Raw genomic sequence first — 27,737 nt, 5'->3', positions numbered from 1 at the left:
AGAGCGAGCAAAGAACCCAGAAAAACAATTGAAAAAACACTAATTACAGTAATGGCTAACACGATAAATACACTTTCCCTGTAGTAAAACTGTAAAGGCTTTCTCCCACTGGGTCCCCCCAAGCAGGCTAGTACAGGTCCCCATCTGCGTTAAATAGTGAATGATCCTGTCAAAAGGCAGTTTAACTAAGCTTAACTTCCATACCCGGACCTTTGGATTTCTCTCCCTTGGGGAAATTGTACCTTTGGGGGTTTTAATAATATGAATCCTGCTTGACCACGCCAAATCCAGGCTGCGCTTCAAAATGAGGGAACTAAAAGGTCGCAGCGTGTCTATTTTTGTTGTCACTGTCATTTTCTTAGGCATTTCGTTCCTGGCTGTCTGCCTGAGATGCTTTGTTCGGTTGCGGCTTGTGAGGGCTTTTGGATGGGATGATGCCTTAATGGTCTTCGCGATGGTATGCGGGTCCACATTGCTTCACTTTCTTGGACGCCGAGCTAATAGTTCATCTTCTTTCAATACAGGGCTTGAACATTCTGTTTGCGCTATGTGGAATAACAGGCGCACTTTACGGTATGGGACAGAAGCTCGGCGATCTGGAGATGAAAGACATCGAAACTGCAATGTTTGTATGTTGCCTGCCCTTTGGCTTTGCCCATTCCCTCGATCCATAATAATAACGCCTCAATATTAGTGGTGGTGGCTTGGGCAGACAAGTTACGTCTTCACATGCGTCATCGCAAAGATCTCAATCGCACTGGCCCTCCTTCGTCTCACTGTCGCCCGCATTCATATGATATTGCTATGGGGTGTCATCGCAGTATCCACGGTTATAGGGCTTGTATTCTGGTTCATGTTGACCCTGCAATGTCAACCGGTAAATCACTTCTGGCAGCGCACGAAGCCAGGGACATGTTTGGATGTCGATTACCTCATCGATATCGCGTACCTATACAGTGTTACTGCTACAGTCTGTGACCTCATTCTTGGTCTCTTGCCGATCGCGCTTGTCTGGACTCTCCAGATGAATACCCGTACCAAGGCTGCCCTGGCTGGTATCCTTAGTTTGGGCTGCATGTAAGTCGACTCTCGCCAATGGCGCATATTGTCTGCAATAGTTTCCATGCTGACTTGTTGGTTTCTAGTGCCAGTGCCGCGGTCATCGTTCGAATTCCCTATCTCCATTCTTACAAAGACCCAGAGTTCCTCTGTGAGTACAGAACCTTCAGCTGCAGATATCCTAGTAAGAGTGCGACTGACGAGTGGGTTTTATATAGACGCCACGACCGATATCTCGATCTGGTCAAACGTTGAAGCCGGTCTTGGAATCACCGCAGGAAGCCTGGTTACTCTCCGGCCGCTATTTCGCTGGTTTCGTGGCTCGACATACGACGCGACTCACAGCGCTAAGCGGACACCGGGCAGTGTTCCTCTGTCCAGCATGAACGGCCACGGCACCAATCCATCGCGACTGGACCGGGCGGCGACCAAATTCTGGCGGCCTGATCTAGATCCCCATGACTCCCGAGGCGTGGTCACAACTGTTCAGACCTCGACAGGAAGCAGGAATAGCAGCCAGGAAAACCTCAATCCGAAGCCAACCACGACAAACGGAGTCAACGTGCACAAGTCGTTTGTGGTCACGTCGGGTGAGGTGTAGCAGTGCTAGTAATAATTGGGCTATGTTGGCTTAATGTATTAATGATGTCAATATCAATTGAATAAAATGATGTTAATGGAACAAGAAAGCAAGAGAACATACGGAGTAGATTCGAATGGATTGCTAGAAAGAAGAGTAGACAATGGAGGAGGCCGGGAAAATAAGGCTCCGATCGGGCCAAGCACGTGGCTCCAGCCAATCGCAGGGCGCGACGGCGGACCTTCATTGGAACTTTCCAGGCGGCGAACTTGCGGAAGGAAATTTAGACTGTTAAGGTGGCTTCTTCCCCCGACCCTTCCACCCTTTTTCTATTTTGTTCGTCGGATATCGGGGGTTTCATGGCTGCTTCCCTTCGTCTTATGATTCAATAATATTCTTTTTTTCGCCCTGTTGTATCGCGTCGCTTGACCCGCGTTGAGGTCATCGAGTGTCGCCATGTAAGTTGAGTGTCCTGGTCGAGACCCCGTCGCGTGCCGTCATCGATATCGTACTGACTGTCTATCTCATGAAGGGCAAAACTCGTCGATGACCCTCAGATTGCGTACTCCTCGCTGCACAATCCCCTCCCAACCCAAGTTCACACCTACGTTTGGCCGTTCCTCATCATCTGGCCCGGATTCTTCGCTTTTTATCTCTCCCCCGAACGCTATGACCAATATATCCAAGGCCAAGAATGGACGTTCGTGTGGGTTGCTTCGATCATCACGGCTCAGTCGCTCCTTTGGTTGATGACCAAATGGAACATCAACATCCAAACCCTGTTCACGGCGACGAAAGCCAAGTCCATCGATTCTGCCAAGCTCATCAAGGTCATCCCCGGCGCCAATGCCGGATCCGCGGAAATATGCTCCCTCGTCCATGATAATATGGGTGGAAAGAACACGATCTCCTTTCTGTTCCAGAAGCGTCGCTTTCTTTACTACCCTGATCGTCGATGCTTCGGACCCCTGTCGTACGTCCTCGATGCCGAGCCGAAGCCCGCCATCAAGACCTTCCAGCAGAACCCGGGTCTGGCCACCAAGTCCGAGGTCGAGAGCATTCAGTATCACTACGGCGATAACACTTTCGATATCCCCGTGCCGGGATTTGTTGAACTGTGGAAGGAGCATGCTGTTGCGCCTTTCTTCGTTTTCCAGATCTTCTGCGTCGGTCTGTGGATGCTGGATGAATACTGGTATTACTCGCTGTTCACGCTCTTCATGCTTGTCGCTTTCGAGAGCACGGTCGTGTGGCAGCGCCAGCGAACTCTCAACGAGTTCCGCGGAATGAGCATCAAGCCCTACGATGTGTGGGTTCACCGCGAGAACAAGTGGGAGGAAATTACCAGCGACAAGCTCTTGCCCGGTGATGTCATGTCGGTCAACCGAACCAAGGAAGACGGCGGTGTCGCGTGCGATATTCTTTTGATCGAAGGTAGTGCTATCGTCAACGAGGCCATGCTTTCCGGTGAAAGTACCCCTCTTCTGAAGGAATCGATCCAGCTCCGACCGGGAGACGATCTCATTGAACCGGATGGATTGGACAAGAACGCGTTCGTGCACGGAGGAACAAAAGTCCTGCAAATCACCCACCCCAACGCGAATGTGGAAGACTCCGAGAATGCTCGCAAGAACGGCTCCAAGATCTCTGCCCCGCCTGACAATGGTGCGATCGGCGTTGTTGTGAAGACCGGCTTCGAAACCAGCCAAGGCAGTCTGGTCCGCACCATGATTTATTCCACTGAGCGCGTCTCTGCCAACAACGCTGAGGCTCTGCTCTTCATCCTTTTCCTGCTTATTTTCGCCCTCGCCGCTTCGTGGTACGTGTGGCAGGAGGGTGTCACGCAGAACCGCAAGAGATCCAAGTTACTCCTGGATTGTGTCCTTATCGTCACCAGCGTGGTCCCTCCCGAGCTTCCGATGGAGTTGAGTCTTGCTGTCAACACCAGTCTGGCTGCCCTGAGCAAGTTCGCCATTTTCTGTACCGAACCCTTCCGTATTCCTTTTGCTGGTCGTGTTGACGTCGCTTGCTTTGACAAAACCGGTACTTTGACCGGTGAGGATCTGGTTGTTGACGGTATTGCCGGTCTCAGCCTGGGCCACAGTGGAGCAAAGGTTGAGAAGGATGGCGCCCACACCGAACTGGCGAAGAACGGTAACATCGGAATTGACACCACGCTTGTTCTTGCTAGCGCTCATGCGCTGGTCAAGTTGGACGAGGGCGAAGTCGTTGGCGACCCTATGGAGAAGGCTACGCTTCAGTGGCTTGGCTGGACCTTGGGCGCAAACGACACTCTTACCTCCAAGACCCAGTCGGCTCCTGGCTCTCGCTCCCTTGAATCGGTGCAAGTCAAGAGAAGATTCCAGTTCTCTTCCGCATTGAAGCGTCAGAGCACCATCGCGACCGTTGTCAACAATGACCGCAAGACATCGAAGAAGGTTAAGTCCACTTTTGTGGGTGTCAAGGGTGCCCCCGAGACCATCAGGTCTATGCTTGTTAACACTCCGCCCAACTATGAGGAGACCTTCAAGCACTTCACTCGTAACGGTGCTCGTGTTCTCGCTCTCGCTTACAAGTACCTCTCCCCCGAGGCCGAGCTGTCTCAGGGCCGTATCAACAATTATGCCCGGGAGGAGATTGAGTCCGAATTGACTTTTGCTGGATTCCTGGTTCTTCAGTGTCCCTTGAAGGATGACGCTATCAAGGCCGTCCGTATGCTCAATGAGAGTAGCCACCGTGTTGTCATGATTACTGGTGATAACCCGTTGACTGCGGTTCACGTTGCACGCAAGGTTGAGATTGTGGATAGGGATGTCTTGATCTTGGATGCTCCTGAGAATGATACGTCGGGCACCCGATTGGTCTGGCGTAGCATCGATGACAAGTTCAACCGTGACGTGGATCCCACCAAGGATTTGGACTCTGAGATTGTGAAGACTAAGGATATTTGCATCACGGGCTATGCCCTGGCCAAGTTTAAGGGCCAGAAGGCTTTCTCGGATCTTCTTCGCCACACTTGGGTCTACGCCCGTGTCTCGCCCAAACAGAAGGAGGACATTCTCCTCGGCCTCAAGGAAGCTGGCTACACTACCCTGATGTGCGGTGACGGTACCAACGATGTTGGTGCTCTGAAGCAAGCTCATGTTGGTGTTGCGCTGCTGAACGGCTCGCCGGACGATCTCACTAAGATTGCCGATCACTACCGGACCACCAAGATGAAGGAAATCTATGAGAAGCAGGTTGCTATGATGCAGAGATTCAATCAGCCTTCTCCGCCTGTGCCTGTCCTTATCGCCCACTTGTATCCTCCTGGTCCCTCCAACCCGCATTACCAGAAGGCTATGGAGCGGGAAGCTCTGAAGCGCGGCATCAACCCGGCAAACGCACAGAACCAACAAGAGGCAATCCCGACCATCACTTCTCCGGGCGCTCAAGCCCTGCAGCACAACTTGACTCCTCAGCAGCAGCGCCAGCAGCAGGCCTCCGCGGCGGCTGCCGGTTTCGCCGACAAGCTTACCAGCTCGATGATGGAACAGGAGCTTGATGAAACTGAACCCCCCACGATCAAACTGGGTGATGCGTCGGTCGCCGCGCCTTTCACTAGCAAGCTGGCCAACGTTATTGCAATCCCCAACATCCTTCGTCAGGGTCGCTGTACACTCGTTGCGACGATCCAGATGTACAAGATTCTTGCTCTGAACTGCCTCATTAGTGCATACAGTTTGAGTGTCATTTATCTGGATGGTATCAAGTTCGGAGATGGTCAGGTCACCATCAGTGGTATGCTGATGAGTGTCTGCTTCCTTTCGATCTCCCGTGCTAAGGTAAGACTTTGCTCATTCGCAAGGTTGATTGAGGTACTAACATAGTGCTTAATAGTCCGTGGAAGGTCTCTCCAAGGAACGACCCCAGCCCAACATCTTCAATGTGTACATCATCGGTTCGGTGCTTGGACAGTTCGCTATCCACATCGCTACCCTCATCTATCTGTCTAACTATGTCTACTCCATTGAGCCGTATGTTCATACCTAAACATTCTTCAGAATCTCGCTAACAAAACCACAGGAGACAATCGGACATTGACCTGGAGGGCGAATTCGAGCCTTCTTTGCTGAACAGCGCCATCTACCTTCTCCAGCTCATCCAGCAAATCTCGACCTTCTCCATCAACTACCAAGGCCGTCCCTTCAGAGAGTCTATTCGGGAGAACAAGGCCATGTACTGGGGTTTGGTCGCCGCTTCTGGTGTTGCCTTCTCCTGCGCCACCGAATTTGTCCCTGAGCTGAACGAGAAGCTGCGTCTTGTTCCATTCAGCACCGAGTTCAAGCTCACCTTGACCGTTCTGATGATCATCGACTACGCTGGTTGCTGGGTCATCGAGAACGTCCTGAAGACCCTGTTCAGCGATTTCCGCCCGAAGGATATCGCCGAGCGCCGTCCGGACCAGCTGCAGCGGGAGACCGCTCGCAAGGCTACAGAAGAATTGCAGAAGTTGGGTGAGCAGGAGCGCCAGAGGAAGGTGTAAGATTTCAGATGTTATATAGTTGGAGATCTCTTTTGGGGGTTGATCATTATGCATGCTTAGACACTCTTTCTCCCGGAGGGGGATTAGAAAGCGTTGTTGGCTCTTTGTGTCGGGCAGATGCATGTCGTAATATCTAAGTGGTAAATAGAAAGAATAGAAGGTTTTGTTTGCTTTGCTTTGATTCCAAGTAGATTGAGAAGTAGATGGAGAGACCAGGGGCTGCCGTAATTAGGCTCCGACGCTAGCCTCAGGTGTCCAGGCAGCGACGCCCCTCATCGGGAGAGGATCACCTGAACCAACCAACCCGATTTAATTAATCTCCAGACAGCTCGCAGCGGTGTCTCTCCTTTCCGACCTGTCTCGCGCCTCTCCCCCGATTCTTTTTCCTCGCCTTCCGCTCCTCCGCGGGATCGCCTTCTCATGCTCCGTTAAATTGGTTTCACTATGTCCCGGAGGACGCTGGGTGGAGGTCGTGTCCTGGGCACCGCGAACGCTCTCTCCCCATCCACATCTGTCCCGTCTCCGCAACCCAAACCAAGGGTCCTGTCGCCCTCCGCCAGCAGCCTCTCTCTTAGTTCCCAGGCCTCGGCCTCGCAGTTCTCTTCCGAAACCCAAGATCTCACCTCGCGGATATCCCTGGAGAATGCCAGTTCTTCGATTCCCGCCCCTCCGGCCGCTGCCGGTGCTCAGCTGGCCTGTCCGATCTGCAGTGAGGAGATGGTATGCGACATTCCCCTCATCCTTCCTGCTTAATGCGCTTGGATCTATCGATCGATCGGAACAATAATTGACTGACTGTTTCCAGGTAACATTGTTACAATTGAACAGGTACATTCCGAGCTCGCGAAACCACCCCCTCCTATTTCCTAACGATCAATCCAATCTAGACACCTCGATGACGTACATCAGAACCTTGAAGATGATCGACAGGACGAAGTCAAGGACTGGTTCAAGACGCAGATGGACAAGGCGAAACGATTCCAGCCGCTGGCCGTCCTGAACCAGAAACTAAAGGGCCTCGACGTGTTCGAGTCGAACGAAAACCTACAGACTTTCGCGGGCGCAAGTCGACCTCTCGCTGCACACTCGCATGCGCATACGTTTACACCTGAACCATCAAGACCCTTCGAAGCCGATGATATAATCACCAAGGAGCATTGGCAGGGACGTGGCTTATACGATACCTGTTTGGAGCCGTCGTGCGGGAAGCGACTGAATGCGACTAATGGGTGTGTCAACTGCCGAAAGTGCGGGAAACTGTTTTGCGAGGAGCATACAATGTACCAGATGAGGCTTTCCAGATCGGCGCAGCATGAGCCGGTGAGGGGGCTATGGTATAGGGTCTGTGAGACTTGCTATAAGTCGCGGGAGGGATATAATGATCACAATGGTAAATAAACACCGCAGGTTGGGTCAACAAGAAAGGTGGAGGCTGATGATTGCAGGCTTGGTACGAAGTCGAACAGATGATTTCAAGGCTTTGAGGAAACAAACGGTGGACAAGGAATTCCTAGAGGCTTCCCGGCTCGAGAAACGGTTGACGCGCCTCACCCAACTGCTTGCTAGTCTGCCCCCGGAACAGATTCAGTCCGGAGCGAGTAAGCGCTGGCCGATTCCGTGGCCGAATGACCAGAGGAAGGCGCTCGAGCAAACCATTGTCAGCTGGCAAGATGACACGAGCGTTTCGAGGTGTCCTTTCTGCCAGCAGGATTTCACCAGCTACACCTTTCGGAGACACCACTGCCGAACTTGCGGGCGAGTTGTTTGTGGTGACCCAGCAACGGGATGCTCGAGTGATGTGCCTCTGAATGTGTCACCACGTATGTTATCTTCTCCGCGCTGACATCTGAGCTAGCTGACATGGACTAGCGTCTGAAACATCCGAAGAGAAGTCGAGAAGTACCAGTTTGATCAATATTGATATCCGTCTTTGCAAAGAATGCAAATCAACCTTGTTTGACCGCCGAGATTTCGAAGCCGACGTCACGCGAAAGCCTCCGGATCTTCGAGCCTACGAGAATCTCATTCAATTCGAAAGGGGCATCCGGCTGCTTCTGCCTAAGTTTCAAAAGCTGTTGACAGCTCTACAGTATGTTCATCATTTTTTCACAATTTGACAGAGTTGACCATATCCACAGAGACCCCCGACGACCCCCGACATCCGCTCAAATTGCGGAAGCCTCTAAAGTCCGAAAGCGACTTACCGATTCTTTTGCAAAATACGACGTTGCGGCCAGGCGCATCCGCGACTTGCCTACGGAGTCCGTCACACAAAAATTCCTCCAAAAAGCGGTATATCAGCAGGCCAGTAACTTCCTGCATCTTCACATGCTTCCTTTGAAATCCCTGCCTAAAATCCTCAAGCACGCCTCGGCAAATGAACGTTTAGCGAGCTCCATGGGCTCACCCAGTAGTCCTAGTCCGACCAATGGTTCAAACAATGGTCACCGACGACAAGGCTCCGCACTGTCGTCTATCCGTTATGGCAGCATCACTGCAAGTGCCAGCAACAGCAGCCTAGCCAGCGATACGAGTAGTGCCATATCCGCCATGGAAGCGGAGGAGAAATCCTTGCGCGAACGGCTTATTGTGTTAGAAGAGCAGAAGTTCTTCGTCTCCGAGATGATCGCGGACGCGAACCGGCGTCGCAAGTTCGACGAAGTCAGCAGCCTGGCAATGAACGTCGAAGATCTCACCCGGGAGATCGATCGGGTGAACGGAATGCTGGACGGTCTGGACTTTGAAAGTGTCTACACTGGTACTCAGCAGAACTAAATCTTCCGGTATTAATATAATTGAAAGCGCGCGCGCGTTGCTACTCGCTGAATCGCATCTTCTTTTGAGTGTAGTAGGGCTTCCCCTCTCCTCTTCTTTTTGGCCTCTATACTTGGCTCTGGCGTGGCGTTCTGTTTCCGGCGATCTTTGCATAGCATGAGGCGTTTCTGGCTTTTAATTCTTTCTTTTCGGTTGACTCAGGCGGCTGCTTTTTAGTGTTATATTAGGTCAGATATAATTGATGCTATGGATGATTGGGTCCTCTAGTAACTAAAGGATTGACTAGTCTTTCGAGATTGCACGATGCTATTTTTGTGGAGTCGCGCTGGGAATTCTGCCATATCGCTGGAAGCATCCTGCATCATGTAATCGATTCTGACTTCTTGATATCGTAAGATGCGAGGGCTAAATTCCTATGAGATTAAGCCCGAACCAAACCGGAGATTGGGATGCCTAGCGAGTCGGCTATATCTCCGCCGAGGCGGAGCAAGACTAGTTAGCTGGTCCTCGTTTTCTTTTGGGTTGTGTTCTTTCTTTTCTTTTCTTTTCTTTTCGTTTTGTTAGGCAACGTGTAACCGCTAAGACACCATAACGCCAAGCACCAAACCGCACTAGTCCCAAACAATCCACCATACTACTGTACCTACCTTAGGCCTTCCTCCGAAAGCCCCATCCAACATCCAACTATTCCTCCTCCGTACTCCGTCCAGAACCTTCCTCCGACCGCCTGCCCGAGCCATTGTCTGACAAACCATGAGTTTCCACGATGTACCTCCGCCGACGGACGAAACCCCCGCTAAGCGGCGAAAGATTCGCAAAGGCACCAGCAGCTGCTGGGAATGTAAGCGGCGGAAGACCCGCTGTACGTTCGCCTCGGCGCAGGATGGCGTGTGCGTCGGGTGTCAGGGCCGCGGCACTACTTGCGTTAGCCAGGAGTTTCCGGAGATCGTGGCCCCGAGTAAACGCGGGAGGCAGATGGGGAATCGGATCGAGCGTGTTGAGGCGATGATTGATCGGTTGGTGAGTGGGTCTGGGGGTGAGGGTGTTGTGGTGGATGGCGGTGATGTAGGTGAGGCGCCGACGGTTTTTACGAGGGATGATGAGCCTAATAGGGTGTTGGCGTTGATTGATGGGGCGGTGGTAGGCGCTTGATTTGTGACTTTTTGTTGTGCTTTGCTGATATCGACAAGGAAGAGCCCGTTGGTGCGAACGATGGTGGACCGTCTGTTGAAGTTGACCAGGGACCCCAGGGATCAGGAAGAGCAGTACCCTCTGGAAAGTCTAGGTATGCGAGGCTTTCGCAGACTCTATATGATGCGCTCCCGTCGAAAGAGGATCTAGACATACTATGGAAAGCGGGTGCCCATGCATCTATACATTTCCACCAGGTGATGATGACACCATACCCGGAAATGGAAAAGAACGACCTTGATTCATCAGACACACAGGATATTCCAGGACCTGATACACATCCAGTACTTCTGGCGCATTATTTCTTTCGCATCACGACTGTCCTGCAGTATCTCGATCCGGAGTCTCACGGACAACTTAAGGAAATGTCCGAGTCGCCCAGGGATATGATGAATAGGCTGGCGGATACGGCTATCAGCTTGGTTACGACGCATGATGAGCTTCTCGGGACAGTGGAAGATCTTGAGTCCGTAATGATGGAGGGGATTTATCAGGCAAACTGTGGCAATCTACGACGGGCCTGGATTGCATTCCGTCGTGCCATGGGCCTAGCCCAGCTGATGGGCATGCATCGAGCCAAATGTCCGCCGCTGAAAGTCATTGATCCACAGGCACATCGGAAGTTCAACGCACAGCTCCTCTGGTACCGTATCGTTCATGCTGACCGTTTCTTTTGCCTGATGATGGGGCTTCCACAGGGCTCTCAGGACCGGAGCATGGCATCTGAGGCAGCCCTCAAGAACGACACCCCTATAGGTCGCTTGGAACGAATCCATTGCGCGATTGCGTCGCGCATACTCGAGCGCAATGACTCCGATCCCGGATCTTACAGCTTTTCGACAACGCAAGAGATTGATCATCAATTACAGGAAGCGGCCAAAACCATGCCCAGTAAATGGTGGCTGGCACCTAACTTGGCCGCTGCGGCATCGGCCGCTGGGACTGACAAGAAAGCTGTGTTTTGGGAAATGCTGCGACTGGTGAACCAGCTTTACCATTTCAATCTTCTCAATCAACTCCACCTCCCTTTTATGCTGCGCTTCACCGCCGCCGAGCGACGTCTTGACTACTCGCAGACAACGTGCGTTAACGCCTCGCGCGAAGTCCTGTCGCGGTTCATTTCTTTCCGCAGTTTTAATCGCGTGGCCTACTGCTGTCGGGCTGTGGATTTCTTCGCGCTGACAGCCGCATTGATACTTCTTCTTGCGCATCTGGACGGCCACAGGAGACGTCATGCTCCGCAGGCTGAAGACCCTCAGAGTACCAACGGCAACACTCGAGGTGACCTAAATTTCTTGGCCCATCAACGTCTAAGCGATCGTGCCATGATGGAGCAGGTTGTCGAGAACATGGACCAAATCGGCCGGGTCAGCATGGATGCCGTAAGCGAGAGAAGCGCCGGTCTGCTACGTCGACTGCTCGCGATGGAAGCAGACGCAGCTGAAGGGAAGCCTTACAGCACGCAGAGCGAGCGTATCTCCGATAATCCTCCAGAAGAGCAGGACGAGCTTGATGTCGTCCGCATCTGCATTCCATACTTTGGGACTGTACGTGTGGCGCGCGAGGGTGTGATTTCAAAAGAAACACCACCTGGGATGTGGACGCCGGCGATAGACCCTGAGGTTGATGCCGGTCGTCCGTTAGAACACGAGACTGGAGTAAATTCGGATCCTCTTGCCTCTGTACCCCATGTGCCCGAGATCCAGTCGCAGTTTCAGGCATTCGATGGGATTCCACAGCATGAGCCTATGCCTACGTATGTGCCACAGCAACGCCTGGTCAATGAGTTTTATCCCGGAATGACCGCCGGAACAGATGCCTGGGCCTTCCAGGGTGTTGATATGGCGTTCTTTGATAGTTTGATGCAGGGTTCGATGCGAGATATTCCCGACTGGGGAGAGGAAACTATACTCAACTAGAAGATACTATAGCCTACATACGAATTGCAAATTAATGACTAAGGACTTCATTCATAATCCGCATGCAGTTTTCATCTACTGATTACTCTAGTATGGTTTATTACTCCGTGTGCTTTCAAATTTTCTCTCGCTCCGAAAGATCACTAGTCCAGTAGTTTGTAGGCTAGACATATGGAGTCGGATTCCCAGCCCTAACTCGAAATCTCCGCCGAGACGGAGGGGGCCAAACCACGGTTGGTAAAGTATCGTGTCGAACTACGGAGTAATGATCAATCCATTCCTCTCGCAAGAGCGAATTTGCAAGTAGAAAAAAGTATATATATGACTAGAGTTCATCCTCTCGACAGGTCAAAATCAACAACTCCAATTCCCATCTTCTCAACTGAGTCTTCACTGGAAACAATCCGCCTCCAAGTCAACCACTACTTTTTCACCTAAACAACCACCCACCAACCAATCACCATCACCATGTCTACTTCCACCATCACCAACGTCCTCATCACCGGCGTCGCCAGAGGTCCGCAACCCCAGCCCACCACCTAACCAGTCCATTCCTAACTAAATCAAACTCAGGAATCGGCCTCTCCCTCCTAAAAGCCTACCTCTCCCGCCCCAACCACACCATCATCGGCACCGTCCGCAACACCTCCTCCCCCAGCACCTCCACCCTAACCACCCTCTCCACGGCACCCAACACGCACCTCATCCTCCTCAGCATCGAAAGCACCTCCGCATCCGACTACCCCGCCGCCGTGGCCCAGCTCCACGAAGCGGGAATCAGGCATTTAGACCTGGTGATCGCCAACGCGGGGATCTGTCCGGACCCGTGCCCGCTTGTGCAGCTGGACGTCGAGGACGTGAGCAAGGCATTTGCCGTGAATACGGTGGGCCCGATCATGCTGTTCCAGGCTGTTAGGGGGCTTTTGGAGAAGGGGCATGGCAAGAAGTGGGTTTCTATGTCGACGGGGGCGGCGTCGTTGGGGAATTTAGAGGTGCATGGGGCTCATGGGGTCGCTGCTTATGGGATTTCAAAGGGAGGGTTGAATTGGTTTACGTTGTGAGTTTTTCCTTTTCCTTTTTTAGAGGGTTGGTTGATTTTTGGTGGTTTGGGGCTGTGTTCGAGGGGAGGTTGGATGTGGTGGCTAACTCGGTGCTATTAGGGCTGTTCATACCTCTGAGGATTGGTTGAATGCGTTTGCGGTGCATCCTGGGTATGTTACTTCCATTACTCTCCTACGCTTACCGTCTATCACTCTTTTCGTTATGACAAACTGGATTACACATACTAACATGACGGAAACAGACTCGTTCAGACTGAAATGGGCAACAAGGGAGCTCAGATGATGGGATTGGAAGAAGCGCCGAATACCCTGGAAGAAAGCACCAGCAAGACGATTGCTTTGGTAAGTACCGGCTTCTTGGAACACTGCGCTTTATCAGAAAATGGAGTAAGGATGTGACTAATTGTGGGAAATAGATCGATGGAGCCACGAGGGAGACTGCCTCTGGACGATTCTTTAATTCTATTGATGGGTCGGAGTTTCCTTGGTAGAAGATAGAAAGATAGACCTTGTTATTGAGGAATATGGAGGAAGAAAATGAAGTAGTATCAGGGGTGTTTGTTGAGAATTAATAGATAGATATAATCGTTTACTATAGATCGCGTATGTTTTGAATTTGAAATCATTTTATGTACAAGAGAATATGGTTATCAAAGTAGTGAGTCAAAACTCTGACATTTAACATTGCAAAATTTATTCAGTAATCCAAGTACATCCCTTATAGTCCCTCGAAGAAAACAATAAAACTACATACTCACCTCCCAACACAAACATACAAAACCATCAACAAACCCCAGCCGGACACCCAACCCCCGACCCAAAACTCCTCCCTCCAATCCCCAAAATCGACATCGCCGCATTCACCGACCCCCCGATGCCCTCTCCAGCAATAAACCCCGCCGCAACTGCATACCCAAACGCCTCGAACCCAGCCGGCGCACATCTCCTCCAAACAACCGCCGCGACCGCGCCCATCAAGAACGCAATCCCGTAATGCGTCGCGGGCAGCGTGAACGCCATCGCCAGGATCATCATATTCGGATGGTAGGCGCGCATATGGGCCCATTTGCCGCGCCAGAGGAAGTGTCGGGTTAGCACGGCCATGATGCCGAGGAGGGACATGGCGATGGCGAAGGTGAGGCTGGATGGTGGGATGGGGAGGGAGGGCTCGGTCATGGCGACGGCGACAGTGCGCCAGGCGCTGACGGAGGGGGAGGAGAATTCGCACTGTGCGGCGGCGGTGCTCTCGGTGGTGAGGATGCAGGGGTAGGCCGTCGCGAAGAGGACGAATATTCCGGGGGATATTAGGGCGGCGAGGGAGGTGCCGATTAGTTGCGCGGTGTACTGGGGAAGGGATGGCGTGCCCAGGAGGTAGCCGACGCGGAAGTCGCCCATGAGGTCTGTTAGGGTTAGAAGGGTGTCTACTGTAGGGGGAGCTAAGTTGAGAGAGCGTACCGCAGGCTTGACTGCCGCCGATGTTGGTTAGGGCTCCGCCGAGGAGGTTCAGTCGCTGCGAGGCCTCGATGGTGGGCTGATTGCTGACACCTGCGACAATGACCTGGGAGACTTTTGATAGTGTGCCGAGAGGAACTGTGTCTGTAGTATGGAGTTTAGTCTTACTTATAATATTTGCTGGGGATAATGCGAAAGAGAAAAAACCATACCTGTGGCTCCGGTGGCTTGTATAGCGAGCAGTGACAGAACAAAGGCAAGGAAGAGTGCCAACAACGTTTCTGCAATTGGCATGCCGTACTCCACCTTTAATATAGGGCATGATACTGCCACTACAAATAAGAGCCCTGGAAGCCACATCCACGTCTTGATTCCTTCATCTTTATCACTGAGGGTGTCGCTGCTACCCGGCTCCGATAGTATAGTATATCGATAGTTAGACCTTTCTGGTAACATCTGAGCTACCCATTGGAGTAATGTCCGTGTGAAATCACGTAGAAGAGTCCAGATTAAACGCCACTGGCAGGCCAGTTCTGAAAACGATAACTTTCAGCTTTTGGTATTTATGGCATAATTTCCCAGACTTGAGTAACTCAGACATACCCGTAAGGGACGTAGCCATCATACAGATGACTCCCGGCCAAAGTAACCAATACCGAGGACTCGGGTGATCGGCGTTGGCAAATTCGCTTGATAAAGAAGAGTATGACATTAACTCTGACCATTTTGGATCTGTCGACCTATGCTCCCCAAAGGCAAGACCCTGGGTTACCAGATACGGCCCGATCATTCCCCTAGAGAGAACCATATTGATTAGTTCCAACTTCACAGGACAGGACAGGAGAGAATACCAAGCAAGCACCGAGCCCGATAGAAATGACACAGCAACGTTAACATTAACGAGCATGCCGGAGCCTATGAACGCTGGGGTCCATTCGATAAACCAGCCCCAGCTCTCCATAGAGGTGGCCACATTGACCAAGACTCCGCTATTTATCAACCAGGTGAAAACATGCCAGTCCTATGAAGCCTCAGTATGGAATCTTTATCGATGCACTTCTGAATTGGAGCATACCCAGAAAACACCTATCGCGTACTGCGACACAACGCGGAGAAGCAAAGCAGATGAAAACGCGATTACCATAGCTCGCAGTTTACGCTGCGCCATCGCCGCTCCCTCGATAGCTTGATGCATACTCCGGATAGTCATTGCTGTCGCCGAGGACGAAGGAAACACTAGATCCAGCTCTCGGGCAACATGGATGAGGAAGAACTTCCGGACTGTGAGATCGTAAGCAATATCCAGCCAATGCATAGTCTGGAGAGCATACGCGGAGCAACTGATAGCAGACCGAAGCATCCACCAATAGCTGTCAATATGACGATGCGAAAATAATCCTTAGTGGGCGTGTCCATAAGTCCTAACTGATATAATGCCGGAACGGCCGATACGAAAACATTCGACAGTCCTCCTGCAGCTGTAGCCGCGGTTTGGACAATATTGTTCTCATGGGGCCCGAATTCCTGCCTGGAGGATGATGACTTGGACCATTTTCTGAGAACGGCGAAGCCGATGACAGACTGTCTTTTTCAGCGGGGATACGAGGTCAGATCAGTTGAGACTTACGCCGAAGATGTTGGCCGACGATGTCCACCCAGCTTTCAGACCGAGATAGATGTTGGACGTGTTGACGAGAGTGCCGCAGAGGATCCCGACCAGCAACGCGCGAAAGGTCAAGATAGGACCAGACGCTGGTCTATTGTCATCAAATGGCAGGAATGGGTCCGGGCCGGATTGCTCATCTGGCTGTTCTGGGGTGGTTTCCGTTGCTGTCATTGTTCTAGCCTTCTGGGTGAGCCTTCTCGAACTTGAAACTATTATGCAGAGTACGATCTTAATTCACAGAGGAAAAGGGAAGTTGTCCCGTGCTTACATGAGAATTCTTGTTGGTTGGCGTCGCTTGGTTCTCTTTGTCTTTTGCTCTACGCCACAGGACTCGTACTTATCCGCCTTGAATAGAGGCTTAGTCAAAGCTAGAACTAACCCCTCTCGTACATTTCTAGCATCTCCCGTCCAAGAGAGCCTATCTATACAGTATCGATGCGGTTATCGGAGCAACCGACAACCAGCCTGGCCAAGGTAATTACCCCTGCCAAGACGCTATAGAGGGGCGAAGCTATAGCACGGACTGGAAAAAAGAAAGTGTTTCATGATTAATGACTGGATCTTGAACTGACTTCAATGCAAGCGAAGATGCTAGAAATTACTGTCGATTGAGTTGATTGAAGATTTTCACGATATTTTGCGGTTGTTCGGCAACAATCGTGAGTCGAAATGAATCACCTCGCATTTCATGAATTATTAATGGTTGTCGGGCATTTTGAACATGGCACAAAATCCCTCCGATGGTACTCCTGTCGAATTGCTTGATGCGTTTGTGAAATGCTATTATCCGAACCCTGAGGACGTGAAGAGTGTTTTGGCTTCGCCGGCCTTGATCCCGGCTGAGAAGTTCTCGGATAGGATTCTTCTCGTTACTGCGGCATGTGATCGTCTCTGTCTTGAAGGAGAAGCGCTTGGGAATAGAATCAAAGATGGGACAACGAAACTTGTCAATATGCATAGGTATGATGGCTGTGCGCATGCATTTGACAAGGCGTATGAGAAGGGATCTGTCCAGGAGAGGGCGAAAGATGACCTGTACGAAAAGGCAGCCCTGTTTCTGTCGGAGTGATTAACTGTGTCCGTTGAGATTACAGAATGGGTTACTTGATGTTTCTTCTTGCTATATGTCTAACTAATATTTACCCTAATTTGTTCTGATAAACGATTTCCCATTTTTATAAAGGAAGAATATAAGATTCTGATTGCGATACACATTTGCAAATTTCAGAGTGATCTTCTAGAGTCTGGTGCATTTCATAAAAAATCATACTGGACTGTATCCTTTGCTAAATCCTCAACTGCAATAATGTAGGAATTCAGCGAGATTCCGGATGCCTACCGGAGCGTTCCGCTGACCTATCCCAAGATGATGTCATTCGATCATGTTTTATGGGAGGTTCCATTAGTTGATCACCGCCTTGATCAGCATAAATAGGGCCTTTCTGCGTGTATTTAGAGCTTCATCACCAACAACCTTTCATCTATCTGTTTTCTAGTCAATTGAATTATTCTATCGTGGACCACCCCCTCTGCCAATTTCCTACAAATAAAAGCCCTATCCTCTCAACTGACTTGTATGACATGAAGTATATATATCCCACAACACTCAATGAAGTAAAAGACTTTACCATTTTCAGGTAGTTGCCACACAAAAATCCCAAATGAATTCACTTCAGGCAATCGTTTTTAACTTTCTGGATTTAAGATTGACCGAATAAAACAACACTTGCCTGGTGGGTGGTCAGATAGAAAATTTGCAGTTTCCAGAAAATTTGGGTCCGAGCAACGACAGCACGGAGCTTTACTTAGAGATATGATGTCAAAGTTTCAAGCCCCTTTCAACAAGCCAGCCTGGCTAGCTCAATCGGTAGAGCGTGTGACTCTTAATCACAAGGCTGCGGGTTCGAGCCCCGCGTTGGGCTTTCCTTTTTGTTTTTCTCCCGCTCTTCCTCCTCCTATTAATCAAACCAGAGAAAAGCAAGAAAAACAAACAAGCAAGCAGCTTTTTTTTTTTTTTATTGGACCAGACCGTCACCCCCTTATTTGCTGATTTGTTATCCCTTTTCCTTTCCCCTCATCTTTGCTAACCACGATAAGCTTCGTGACCTCTTTTAAAGATTGTAGTAGAAATACCACATAAAGTGAGCAATCACCTTCATTGATTTACCATCATTACCTTTTTTTCCTGATAAATACCAATGGGCAGAACTATTTACGCCAAAGAATCTTGGCAGTTGCAGGGAGCAAAAGAAATGCCGGATGCCGAAAACTACATTCTCCCCGCAGACACTGGCATGCATCCTTCAGATAAAAGGCGGGGTTCAAACAATCTGACAGGTCCAAACATAAGACAACTCAACGTTCTTTTCCATAAAGTGCCGAACATTTCCCTGCACTCAAGCTCCCAACAGCTCTTTTGAGCCCCAATCAATCATCATGTCGACTCGAACTGACTTTCCTGTGCTGGACTTCTCCAGATACAAGACTGACTTTGATGCCTTCGCCAGGGATATTTTCATGGCCAGTGAGGAATGGGGCTTTTTTATCCTCACTAACCATAATATCCCAAATGTTGATCGCATGTATGAACTGGTTAGTTTGCCGGTGATGAGGCAGATCTACCAGTTTATTTCATATGATATGAAAAGTATTTTGCTGATCGATAATTATGTACGGCTCTGATAGTCAACGCAATTCTTTGATCTTCCCAAAGACCAGAAAGCCGAAAAGACACTCGACGCGACAATGACTGGCTACGACGGGAAGAATCTCACAGCGTAAGCCACCTGAACCGGACCCCGAGGAATTGCAACACAAGCACGAACTGAAACTATTGGCCTATACCTAGATTCGCCGCTTCTGAAGGAGTCGCTTTCGGCATGCCAGCTGGCCGTCTCTTCGATAAGCCCAATCTTCCCGCGTGGTGGACCCGGCCGCGACTGCAGGAAGTCGAAGACTTTAAAGCGAGCTGCTACGATATCAGCCTGAACATCATGTCCTGCCTCGCCGTTCAGTTGGGCCTGGAAAGGTCTTTTTTTGACGCTACCCACCAGCATAAAGATCCCGGCAACCCGCTCAAACTTATCAAGTACCCGCGGTTCGAAAAGCAGCCGGACGGCATTCCTCGCTTGTCTGAGCATACTGACTGGGGTAGCATCACCTTTGTTTTTACCGAGACGCCGGGCCTCGAGATGCGCGACCCTGAGGACCAGTGGACAGCTGTTCCGACGATTCCGGGGGGTGTGGTGGTGAACATCGCGGATTCAATGTCCTTGCGGACGAACAAGAAGTTGAAGTCGGCGTTCCATAGGATCAGGTGGGATACCGTGGGGGTGGATAAGGAAAGGCTGAGTATTGCTTATTTCGTGCATCCGAATAATGGTATAAACGACTATTCCATTTTTTCTCATTAAATGCATCTTTTTGTCCATGCTAACTCGGCCCCTCTTTTAGATGCTGTTCTATCGGACGTGACGACCGATGCTGACCCAAAAGAAGCGAAAGAGACGGCCATTACTTACCGCGACTATTTGAAGATTCGACTGGGACTGACGTTTGGTTCGGCCCGTGAGGATGGCGATGCCGGAGTAGACTTTGACACAGTCGATAATGCGACTTATGAGAGAGTGAAGAACCTCGGGATTGCAAATTATGGAGCTATCGAGTCTATTCAGCCAGAGGTGTCGACTTAGAGAGCGGATAACTAGCATTTGGGTTGAACAAAGTCAATACATGGAAACGGTTGTTTGACTTCTAAAACGAGCATCGTTGCATCCAATGTAAACTATCTGATCACGCCCCCTCCGTCTTCTTATCTTCTTTCAATTTGTATTGGGGACTTGATTCTCCAGCTCGCCACTTGTATTTACTGCCAGGGTGATCTTCAGGCAGCCTTTTTGTGCCGATATAAACCTCTCTTGCCGTTGCGCCCTCCTTGCTTACCTCGGATCGAAACAGACCTCTGCGACGCAGCTCAGGCAGAAGGTATTCAATGATATCTTCGAACGTGCCTGGGTTAGTGATATGTGCAAGATTGAAGCCATCCACACCGGATATCTCAACCCATTTTTCCAGTTCATCCGCAACAGTAACCGGACTGCCGACAACCTTCGCCCCTAACCCCCCGACACTCAAGTATTCGACAATCCTCCTCTTCGTCCACGGAAGATTATCCGTCCCAGGAACCGTAGCCGACCACCGTCGCACAATCGACTGAACACGAGGGGAGTCACTGAACCGAAAATCATCATCGTCCTTATACCCCGAGAGATCCACCCCAGTCCACCCCCCAAAGAGCGCCAACGCGCCCTCCTGATCCGCATAACTCAGATACTCCTCCCGTTTCGCTCTCGCATCCTCATCCGAAACCCCCACAATCACATTAATCCCCACAATAATCTTAATATGATTCGAATCCCTCCCTTCCTCCACCGCCACCCTCCTCAAATTCTCAACCGTAGCCCTAACCCCCTCCGGCGTCTGGCCCCCAACGAAAATCGCCTCCCCATGCTTCCCTCCAAACCCATTCCCAGCCTCCGACACCCCGGCCTGGAACAAAAACGGCGTTCGCTGCGGCGACGGCTCGCAGAAATGCGGCCCCGGGACCTCAAAATACTTGCCTTTGTGATCGATCGTCGTCACACCGTCCGCGGCAATGTACACGCCCCTCTCACGGTCCTCCACCACCGCGTCGTCTCGAAAACTGCCCTCCCACAGCTTATACACGACGTCCATGTACTCATGCGCAATGGCGTAGCGCTCGTCGTGCGGAATCTGCTCCTTCAGGCCGTGGTTCCGCGCCGCGGAGTCCAGATACGAAGTGACGATGTTCCACGCGAGGCGGCCCTGGCTGAGATGGTCGACGGTGGAGAGTCGGCGGGCGAGTGCGTATGGCTTCTCATACGTCACGCTGGCTGTGACGCCGAAGATCAGGTTGCGAGTGGCGGCGGCCATGGCGGGGACGAGGTAGAGGGGGTCGTTGACGGGAAACTGGGCGCCGGAGGCGAGGGCGGGAGTGACGTTCGCGGGGCCCTTGTAGAGGTCGTAGGGACCGAGGGTGTCGGCGATGAACATGGCGTGGAAACCGGCTTGGTCGAGGCGTTGGGCGAGGTTGGTCCAGAAGGAGAGGGTTTTGTATTGTGAGGTTTGGTTGCGGGGGTGGTGCCAGAGGCCCGGGGCTAGGTGGCCGGGGGTGTTCATGACGAAGGCGTTGAGGATGATTTGTTTTTTGGGTTGGGAGTTGGTCATTTTGGTGGTGGATTGATGGATTGAATATGTTAGGGCTGGGGAAAGGTCTGTATAATGAGTATAGAAAGTATATTGTTTGAGTAGAGCGTTGGATGCTCGTCAATTCTTGTATTATTCTACTGGAACCTAAATTTTATAGTGTCATATTGCATTACTTGCACGCAATTGATGTTGATAACAGTCATCTGAACACAAGCATAAGACGACAGCGAGTGGTTGCAAACCCCTCATTTATCTGCCAGCATTGACATCATCGCGAGCCCTAGTCAGATAGCGCAATAACTGTTTACTAGTGCGCCATGGAATTAAAATGTGTAGCCCCTTGCCCAGGTCAATGAATCTGATATGACCATGGCACACCGTCGACCCGTGGAAGAAAATTCCCCTTATTCGGCGTACAAAGTAAGTCCGTCTATATTCATTTGACTCATGATTTTGAAAAGGACTCTTTGTGTTTTCTCGTCTAAGCCCGTTGAGAAGAGCTCGGGAAAGTACCCGCTGTCAAACGTTGCGCCAATGAAATCCAGAGCGTTTTCGTTTCCTTCACATCGCTCGCATAATTCATCCAGATAGTCCTCCCGACTCCAGCGGTCTTTTCTGAAAATCGCATAATATTGGTCGTAGACAATGGCATATGGTGTTGCTGAATCCTCGTCCAGCACGTCTGAGCTCGCACCCCAGCCCAGCAACAGTTCGACACAGCAAACACCACATCTATCTGCTGAACATTGCGTGTGTTGAATCGGCCTTTGAGAGCCACAAAATAACTTCGCAAAGACAACCGCAAGTGGGGAACCGAAATATGTACTTTGTGAATCGACTTCCGCACCTGCGGTAAGCAGCAATTGCATCGTCTTGGGTGATTGGGCAAGTGCTGCCGCGTGAAGTGCTGTCTGATCACTGAGGGAAATAAGGGAGACATTCACCCCACGAGACAGGAGACACTCAACATTGTCTGGTACTCCTTGTCTAGCGGCACTGTACAGCAAGGTACGGCCCGTTTCGGAATCCCGAGTATCAGGATCCACGCCTTGAGCGAGGAGAAAAGGGAACATGCTTTCGCAGCAATACTGAGATGCTAGTGACAGATGAATGGCACTAGAACAGACCCGCATACGGAATTCGGCATCATCAAAAGCGTAATTGAGAAGTATCTCTGTGCATTCCATATTTTCCTGCTGGACTGTTGTCTTGAGGGCCTTCTCTATGACAGTGTCTGGGTAATGATTTTGTCGGAGAAGCATTGCGATGACGGTACCATAACCTTTCCCACAGAGCTTGATAAATAATTCACCGTCGATTGCAAGTGGCTCGCCTAATGTCAGCAGATATTGAATAAGTTCAGAACTTTTGGAGACTTCAGAGGCAGCGAGAATTGCCGCTTCTCTCTGTGGGGCAGTTGGGCTGTGTAGTATAGCCAAAAGTCGAACCGTTCTTTCATGATTTGATTTTGAGGCGGCCACAAGAGCCTCCAAAAATGTCGCAGGATCTGGGAATAGTTCGATTCCAAAGGAATATAGGAAGCGCAAGAAATCGACGCATCCATTCCTTGCAAAGCACAAAGCCTCTCGTTGTAATGTAGAAGTAGATTCTTCTGAAATAACAGCACCGGCGTTCATCAAGACTTCGATAACCCATAGCTCATCCCTTGCAAAAGAATGATTGGGATGTTGATGGCCATACATGAATCTTTTGATCGCCAAGCTCACGGCTGTGCTCCCGGTCTCATCACGATACTCAATGTCTGCTCCGTGGTCTACCAAAAGATGAACAATTGCTAGTCTCCCTTGGTAAGCTGCGGCAAGAAGGCCATCAGGCCAGCTCTCGATTGAAAAACGGTCAAGCATCGTATCCACTGTCCGAACAAAACCAGCTCGGCAGGCATGCAAGAACATGTCTTTGAAATGCTTCGCTTTGAAACCCACATTAACACCCTCCTCTAACAACACCGATGTGACTTTTTCAATTTTTTCTACCTGAGAAATGGCATCCATTGGAACAAGGGGGATCATGTCAATGGGAGTCATAGACTCTAGCCCAAAGGCTTCATGTGCAAGATGACCCCACGGATCACGAAGAAAAAGCATTTTAGCGATAGAAACAAAGCCTCTATACCAAGCTTTTTGCAACAGGGTTGCCTTTTTGCCAAGGTGATTTCGGTAAGACAAATAAAAAAGGAATGACTCTTCCTCTATTCCAGCGGGTAGATAGATATCGGCTCCACTCTCTAGAAGTAAGGATACAGCCGGCTCGTGCCCTCTGTCGACTGCGAAACTTAAAGGAGAAGGCTGATAGGTCGATTGATAGTTTGATTGAGTCGTACTATCTTTCCTCATAGGTCCGGTGGAGGAGAATAGCTGAGGGCTCACTGCCCCATCAGCATGGGCTCCCTTGTCCAAGAGAAGACGGATGATGCCCACATGTCCGTTCTTTGCTGCCAGGCACAGGGCTGTAGAACTACCCTCTTCCGCCTCATCAACCTTGGCACCACGTTCAAGAAGAATTTGGACAATGGCGAGGTACCCATGAGAAGAAGCTGCCTGCAACGCGTTGCCGATGTTCTTGCCGGCAGCATTCACGTCTGCACCATTCTGCAGCAAAAGCTGGACAACCTCGATGTGACCCGCACCACACGCAACTTGCAGCGCAGAGCCATTCTCACCACCAGAGTCATTGATGTCGGCCCCTCGATCGAGAAGGAATTTGACGACGTCAATTTTACCTCGCTCAGCATACACCTGGAGACATGACCCAAAGGTACCCCAGTGTTTGTCAATATGGGCTCCATGGGAAAGTAATATATCTGCCACATATGTTTGGCCACCCTCCAAGGCCGCTTGTAAAGGAAACCCTAGCGTGTCTCGTAGGGCATTGACATCAGCTCCATGGTCGAGTAGACAGTCCACAACCGGGACATGCCCCCAGAAAGCAGAAACCTGTAAGGCCGTGAAAGTGTAAAGCCTATTTTCCCTCAACTCTAAATTAGGGAAATCGACTCTTTCCCCCCTTTTCAGAAGCAAGCCTACGAGGGTGACATTGCCCTGCCGAGCAGCAACTTCAAGAGGCCCTACACCTGACGGAACATCCAGTTCCTGCGCAAAGTCTTTTGAGTCTGGGATGCTGGGTCTTGAAAACGGCCCATATCGGCTGGACTGTGTTACAGGGTAAATGTAATCTGGGCCAATATTGCCGACTGTTAGAAGAAAGTTCACGACTTCTTCCTGTCCCGCATATACTGCAGCTTGCAGTGCATCTCGGTATTTTGGCATGGACCGGCCCCGAGAATCAGTCCAATCATTAGCACCATGGTCGAGTAAAAGACGCACTGCTTGTTCGTGGCCACCGAAAGCGGCTGCCTGAACTGTGTTTCCGAAGTGACCACCCCAGCCGCAAACATCAGCATCGTGGTCTAGTAAAAGTAGGATCATGTCGACATCTCCCATTGTCGCAGCGGCCTGGAGTGCATCGCCTAAATCAGTATCTTTCAGGTTGGGATCCGCTCCTTTCTGGAGCAAGAGTGTTGCGATATCAATGTGACCGGCTAGAGCAGCAGCACGCAGAGGGTAGCCATATCGTCCTGAGACATCGAGTCGGGCTCCACTTTCGAGAACCAATTTGACGAGAGAGATATTACCACCCGCGATTGCAGCTGCTAGTGCATTGCCGTAAGTTCCTTGCGTCTTGTTGACGTCGTCACAGCGTTTCAGGAGCTCAGTTGCATCTCTTAACTTCCCAGCCGCTAGAGCCACTTCAAGAGTATCTGGACGGGCTTGATGACCAAATTCGCCTAAATCACCTCTCAGTAGTCGTTCCACGACTTGAATATTCCCTTTGAACGTTGCAGCTTCCAGAACATCAGCTAGCTGCTTTTTATCGAGCCCTAAATGCTTGATAGAGTCAGATGCCGCAGCATTGATCAAATCATTTGCTATCGATTCATGACCATTGGCCACAGCTGCTTGCAGGGGACTGGAGAACTCGTTATTTGGCGGGGAGTTAAACAGCGCGCCATACTTGAGTAGCAGACCCACGATATCCCTCCACCCACAAGCAGAAGCGGCCTGCAAAGTAGTACCGTATTGGAACCCTAGCGCATCGACGTTTGTTCCTAGCTCCAAGAGCTTTCGAACGGTCTCAAAATGGCCCCAACGAGCTGCCAGATACAAACTAGCAGTGTCATCGTGATTAGTCTGGTTCAAATCCCAAGGAATTGTGGGATTAGGTTCCTGTAGGACCTCGACGAGTCCAAAGCAACTAATCATGAAGAGAGGTGATGGCGGAGAACTGAACGATGCATGAAGTTTCTTCACGATCGTAGATTCCAGGCTGTTTTCTTTCTCACTTTTGAGGAGTATCTCCAAATGCTCCAACCAGTCTTGGAAATGTTCCTTTTTGGTGAAGAAGTCGACTAACAGAGTTTTAATTCGCGTTCTTTGGTGCGTTGGCGCAAGCTCTTCCACATGCACTGGCCAATACTTGGTGGCGTAATTCCGAAGCACGGTCTTGTGGCCATTCCTCTCCAGATAGACATCTAGACAGCGTTGAGAAATAGCAAAATTGACTTCCACACAGCGATAAGAATTAAGTCTTTCGAGAAATCTATAATCCGTGATTAGATGGCGAAAGAAGATTGTACTGTATAAAAGAAAGTCCTTACTCTCGCGCAGTTAAATGCACCAGACGGAAAGAGCCACTGGACACGTCATGAGTCACTAACTGACAGCAATAGTCAATAATATCTGTCGGGGAAATTTCACACGTGCAGTTGGTACCGACTGCAGCAATCAGTTCCGAAACAGACAGCATACGTCTCGCACCTAACAGCCATTGAAGCGTGAATTTTGCCACGGTTTTTGCCTGAGCGCCCAAGCTTTCAATTCTAGAATGAATAGCTTCGTAGGACTCAGTCAGTGTAGCAGGAAGTGATTGCAAGGTTGTTCGAATGTCTTCCAAGGTCTTGATTCGATTAGTGTCATTGATCAACTCCAACTGCAAAGTCACCCATAGAAACCTGAAAGCGTTATTTTAAAATCGTATTAAAGGAGGGTTGTATATATATCACTTTACTCACATTCCTTGTGAGCGTGAGATCAATGTATCTATCAGCTCCTTTTTAAGCTGCTCCTGCTGGATTGGTGTCATCTTGTTGATGGTGGAGCGTCTCTTGACAAATTGCTCAACGCGGAGGTTCACAAAGTTCTCGAGATCTTCCTCGTTGTCATCCTTTGTCATGCCCACCACCTTACCCATTTCCAAGCCAGCTGCAAGGTCTGCCTCCCACCGACTTGAAACAAAGAGTTTAACCACATCGCGAGATCGTTGGCGGACTTCTGCAAGTGCCTGACAAAGTACCATTCTCTGCTGCGAGGTGCACTCATCCAGTCCATCAATGACAATTATCATTGGAACTAATCTTCCCAGTGAGCATAAGAGGTCGGTGCACTGCTCCGCAGTCAAAGAGGCTGGGTCTTCGCCGACACGGCGGGCATCCTGGCGATGTTTCCGGTACGTTTCGACAAGGGGAATCCTGACAAGATTTTCATCCTGCGAAAGAGAAAGCTGCTTTACCAAGGAACGAAGAATATCAGTGGAATTATTGCGATCCGGTTCCGCAGGATTTCGTGAACAGAAGAAATGCGCAATAGGCAAAGAGTGAGACAACCCAGCACTCCGGGAGCGTAGATGCTTGATAACGGCAGTCCTTATATCTGTTAATAAGCTCGCAGGAGAGGGCGATTTTATACTCACGCAAGTTTAGTCTTGCCACAGCCGGCTGGGACATTTTAGCATCTATGCGAGGTGATGGAAAGATTCAATTCGACTTACGAATTCCATGAAGCCAGAATATTTCGGAGGTACTTGAGTCTCTCCATTCTAAAAATTCTGGCTTTTGCAAAAGCCACTGCCCAGAGCTCGGTTGTAAAGCAGCCAAACTATCGTTATAATGTCTCACAACGGGAGTCAAAGAAGCCCACTGCATCATCTCGTCCCTTTCATTTTCTACTGCCATTAGCTCTGGCATTGGAGACCAAAGAATAACAACTCACCTTTTAGTGCTTCGTAAAGAGTGGAAACTTGATCAATCACACGAATCATTGGCTTTGATAGGCTGTCTAAGGCGCTCTTGAGCTGGGTCATTTCGTTTGCCATTAGTGTGGTTGATTTCTCAATGTCGCCGGCGGCAATGTGTATCTTTTGTATGCCTTGTATGCTCTTAGTAAAAGTTTGTCACAACTTCAGAAGGATTTACCGACTTTCACTC

General features: G+C 50.3%; 8 protein-coding genes and 1 non-coding gene across 9 annotated transcripts; 7 read left to right on the top strand and 2 right to left on the bottom strand.

The window, feature by feature from the left end:
• Nucleotides 1-146: 146 nt before the first annotated feature.
• On the top strand, nt 147-6,325 carry P170DRAFT_380018 (ion-transporting P-type ATPase SPF1). Its single transcript, XM_024845514.1, has 8 exons — nt 147-457; nt 525-629; nt 695-1,077; nt 1,146-1,210; nt 1,278-1,656; nt 2,172-5,463; nt 5,519-5,655; nt 5,705-6,325. Exons 1-8 carry the CDS (start codon nt 305-307, stop codon nt 6,162-6,164), a joined length of 4,974 nt encoding a protein of 1,657 aa, XP_024708667.1. The 5' UTR covers nt 147-304; the 3' UTR covers nt 6,165-6,325.
• A 180-nt stretch (nt 6,326-6,505) lies between these two features.
• On the top strand, nt 6,506-9,192 carry P170DRAFT_435005 (putative vacuolar segregation protein (Pep7)). The gene is made up of 6 exons (XM_024848849.1): nt 6,506-6,884; nt 6,970-6,992; nt 7,052-7,554; nt 7,610-7,984; nt 8,034-8,253; nt 8,303-9,192. Exons 1-6 carry the CDS (start codon nt 6,609-6,611, stop codon nt 8,937-8,939), a joined length of 2,034 nt encoding a protein of 677 aa, XP_024708666.1. The 5' UTR covers nt 6,506-6,608; the 3' UTR covers nt 8,940-9,192.
• Nucleotides 9,193-9,504: 312 nt separating this feature from the next.
• On the top strand, nt 9,505-12,049 carry P170DRAFT_508005 (Zn(II)2Cys6 transcription factor; the record flags this gene model as incomplete). The annotated part of the gene is made up of 2 exons (XM_024854527.1): nt 9,505-10,079; nt 10,130-12,049. The coding sequence occupies exons 1-2, from the start codon at nt 9,693-9,695 to the stop codon at nt 12,047-12,049; spliced, it is 2,307 nt and encodes a 768-aa protein (XP_024708665.1). The 5' UTR covers nt 9,505-9,692.
• A 468-nt stretch (nt 12,050-12,517) lies between these two features.
• On the top strand, nt 12,518-13,601 carry P170DRAFT_445131 (NAD(P)-binding protein; the record flags this gene model as incomplete). The annotated part of the gene is made up of 5 exons (XM_024850681.1): nt 12,518-12,566; nt 12,623-13,106; nt 13,210-13,260; nt 13,353-13,452; nt 13,527-13,601. 5 exons carry the CDS (start codon nt 12,518-12,520, stop codon nt 13,599-13,601), a joined length of 759 nt encoding a protein of 252 aa, XP_024708664.1.
• A 209-nt stretch (nt 13,602-13,810) lies between these two features.
• P170DRAFT_404394 (OPT superfamily oligopeptide transporter) lies at nt 13,811-16,421 on the bottom strand. The gene is made up of 8 exons (XM_024846525.1): nt 16,190-16,421; nt 15,894-16,143; nt 15,638-15,843; nt 15,414-15,583; nt 15,166-15,356; nt 14,775-15,095; nt 14,566-14,706; nt 13,811-14,510 (listed from the first exon to the last, which is right to left on the bottom strand). Exons 1-8 carry the CDS (start codon nt 16,397-16,399, stop codon nt 13,894-13,896), a joined length of 2,106 nt encoding a protein of 701 aa, XP_024708663.1. The 5' UTR covers nt 16,400-16,421; the 3' UTR covers nt 13,811-13,893.
• A 226-nt stretch (nt 16,422-16,647) lies between these two features.
• On the top strand, nt 16,648-17,325 carry P170DRAFT_508003 (uncharacterized protein). Its single transcript, XM_024854526.1, has 2 exons — nt 16,648-16,702; nt 16,812-17,325. The coding sequence occupies exon 2, from the start codon at nt 16,950-16,952 to the stop codon at nt 17,295-17,297; it is 348 nt and encodes a 115-aa protein (XP_024708662.1). The 5' UTR covers nt 16,648-16,702; nt 16,812-16,949; the 3' UTR covers nt 17,298-17,325.
• Nucleotides 17,326-18,077: 752 nt separating this feature from the next.
• On the top strand, nt 18,078-18,150 carry P170DRAFT_t56. Its single transcript has one exon. It is a non-coding gene; the product is annotated as a tRNA-Lys (tRNA).
• Nucleotides 18,151-18,279: 129 nt separating this feature from the next.
• Nucleotides 18,280-19,977, top strand: P170DRAFT_463071 (Clavaminate synthase-like protein). Its single transcript, XM_024852136.1, has 5 exons — nt 18,280-18,369; nt 18,435-18,820; nt 18,914-19,005; nt 19,077-19,609; nt 19,682-19,977. Exons 2-5 carry the CDS (start codon nt 18,665-18,667, stop codon nt 19,918-19,920), a joined length of 1,020 nt encoding a protein of 339 aa, XP_024708661.1. The 5' UTR covers nt 18,280-18,369; nt 18,435-18,664; the 3' UTR covers nt 19,921-19,977.
• A 43-nt stretch (nt 19,978-20,020) lies between these two features.
• On the bottom strand, nt 20,021-21,475 carry P170DRAFT_424108 (LLM class flavin-dependent oxidoreductase; the record flags this gene model as incomplete). The annotated part of the gene is made up of 1 exon (XM_024847548.1): nt 20,021-21,475. One exon carries the CDS (start codon nt 21,473-21,475, stop codon nt 20,021-20,023), a length of 1,455 nt encoding a protein of 484 aa, XP_024708660.1.
• Between the last annotated feature and the right edge of the window lie 6,262 nt (nt 21,476-27,737).

This window comes from Aspergillus steynii (assembly GCF_002849105.1).
Source record: "Aspergillus steynii IBT 23096 chromosome Unknown P170scaffold_2, whole genome shotgun sequence".
NCBI lineage: Eukaryota > Fungi > Ascomycota > Eurotiomycetes > Eurotiales > Aspergillaceae > Aspergillus > Aspergillus steynii.
Note: the sequence above shows the minus strand (reverse complement) of the source record. Positions and strands in the feature narration are given on the sequence as shown.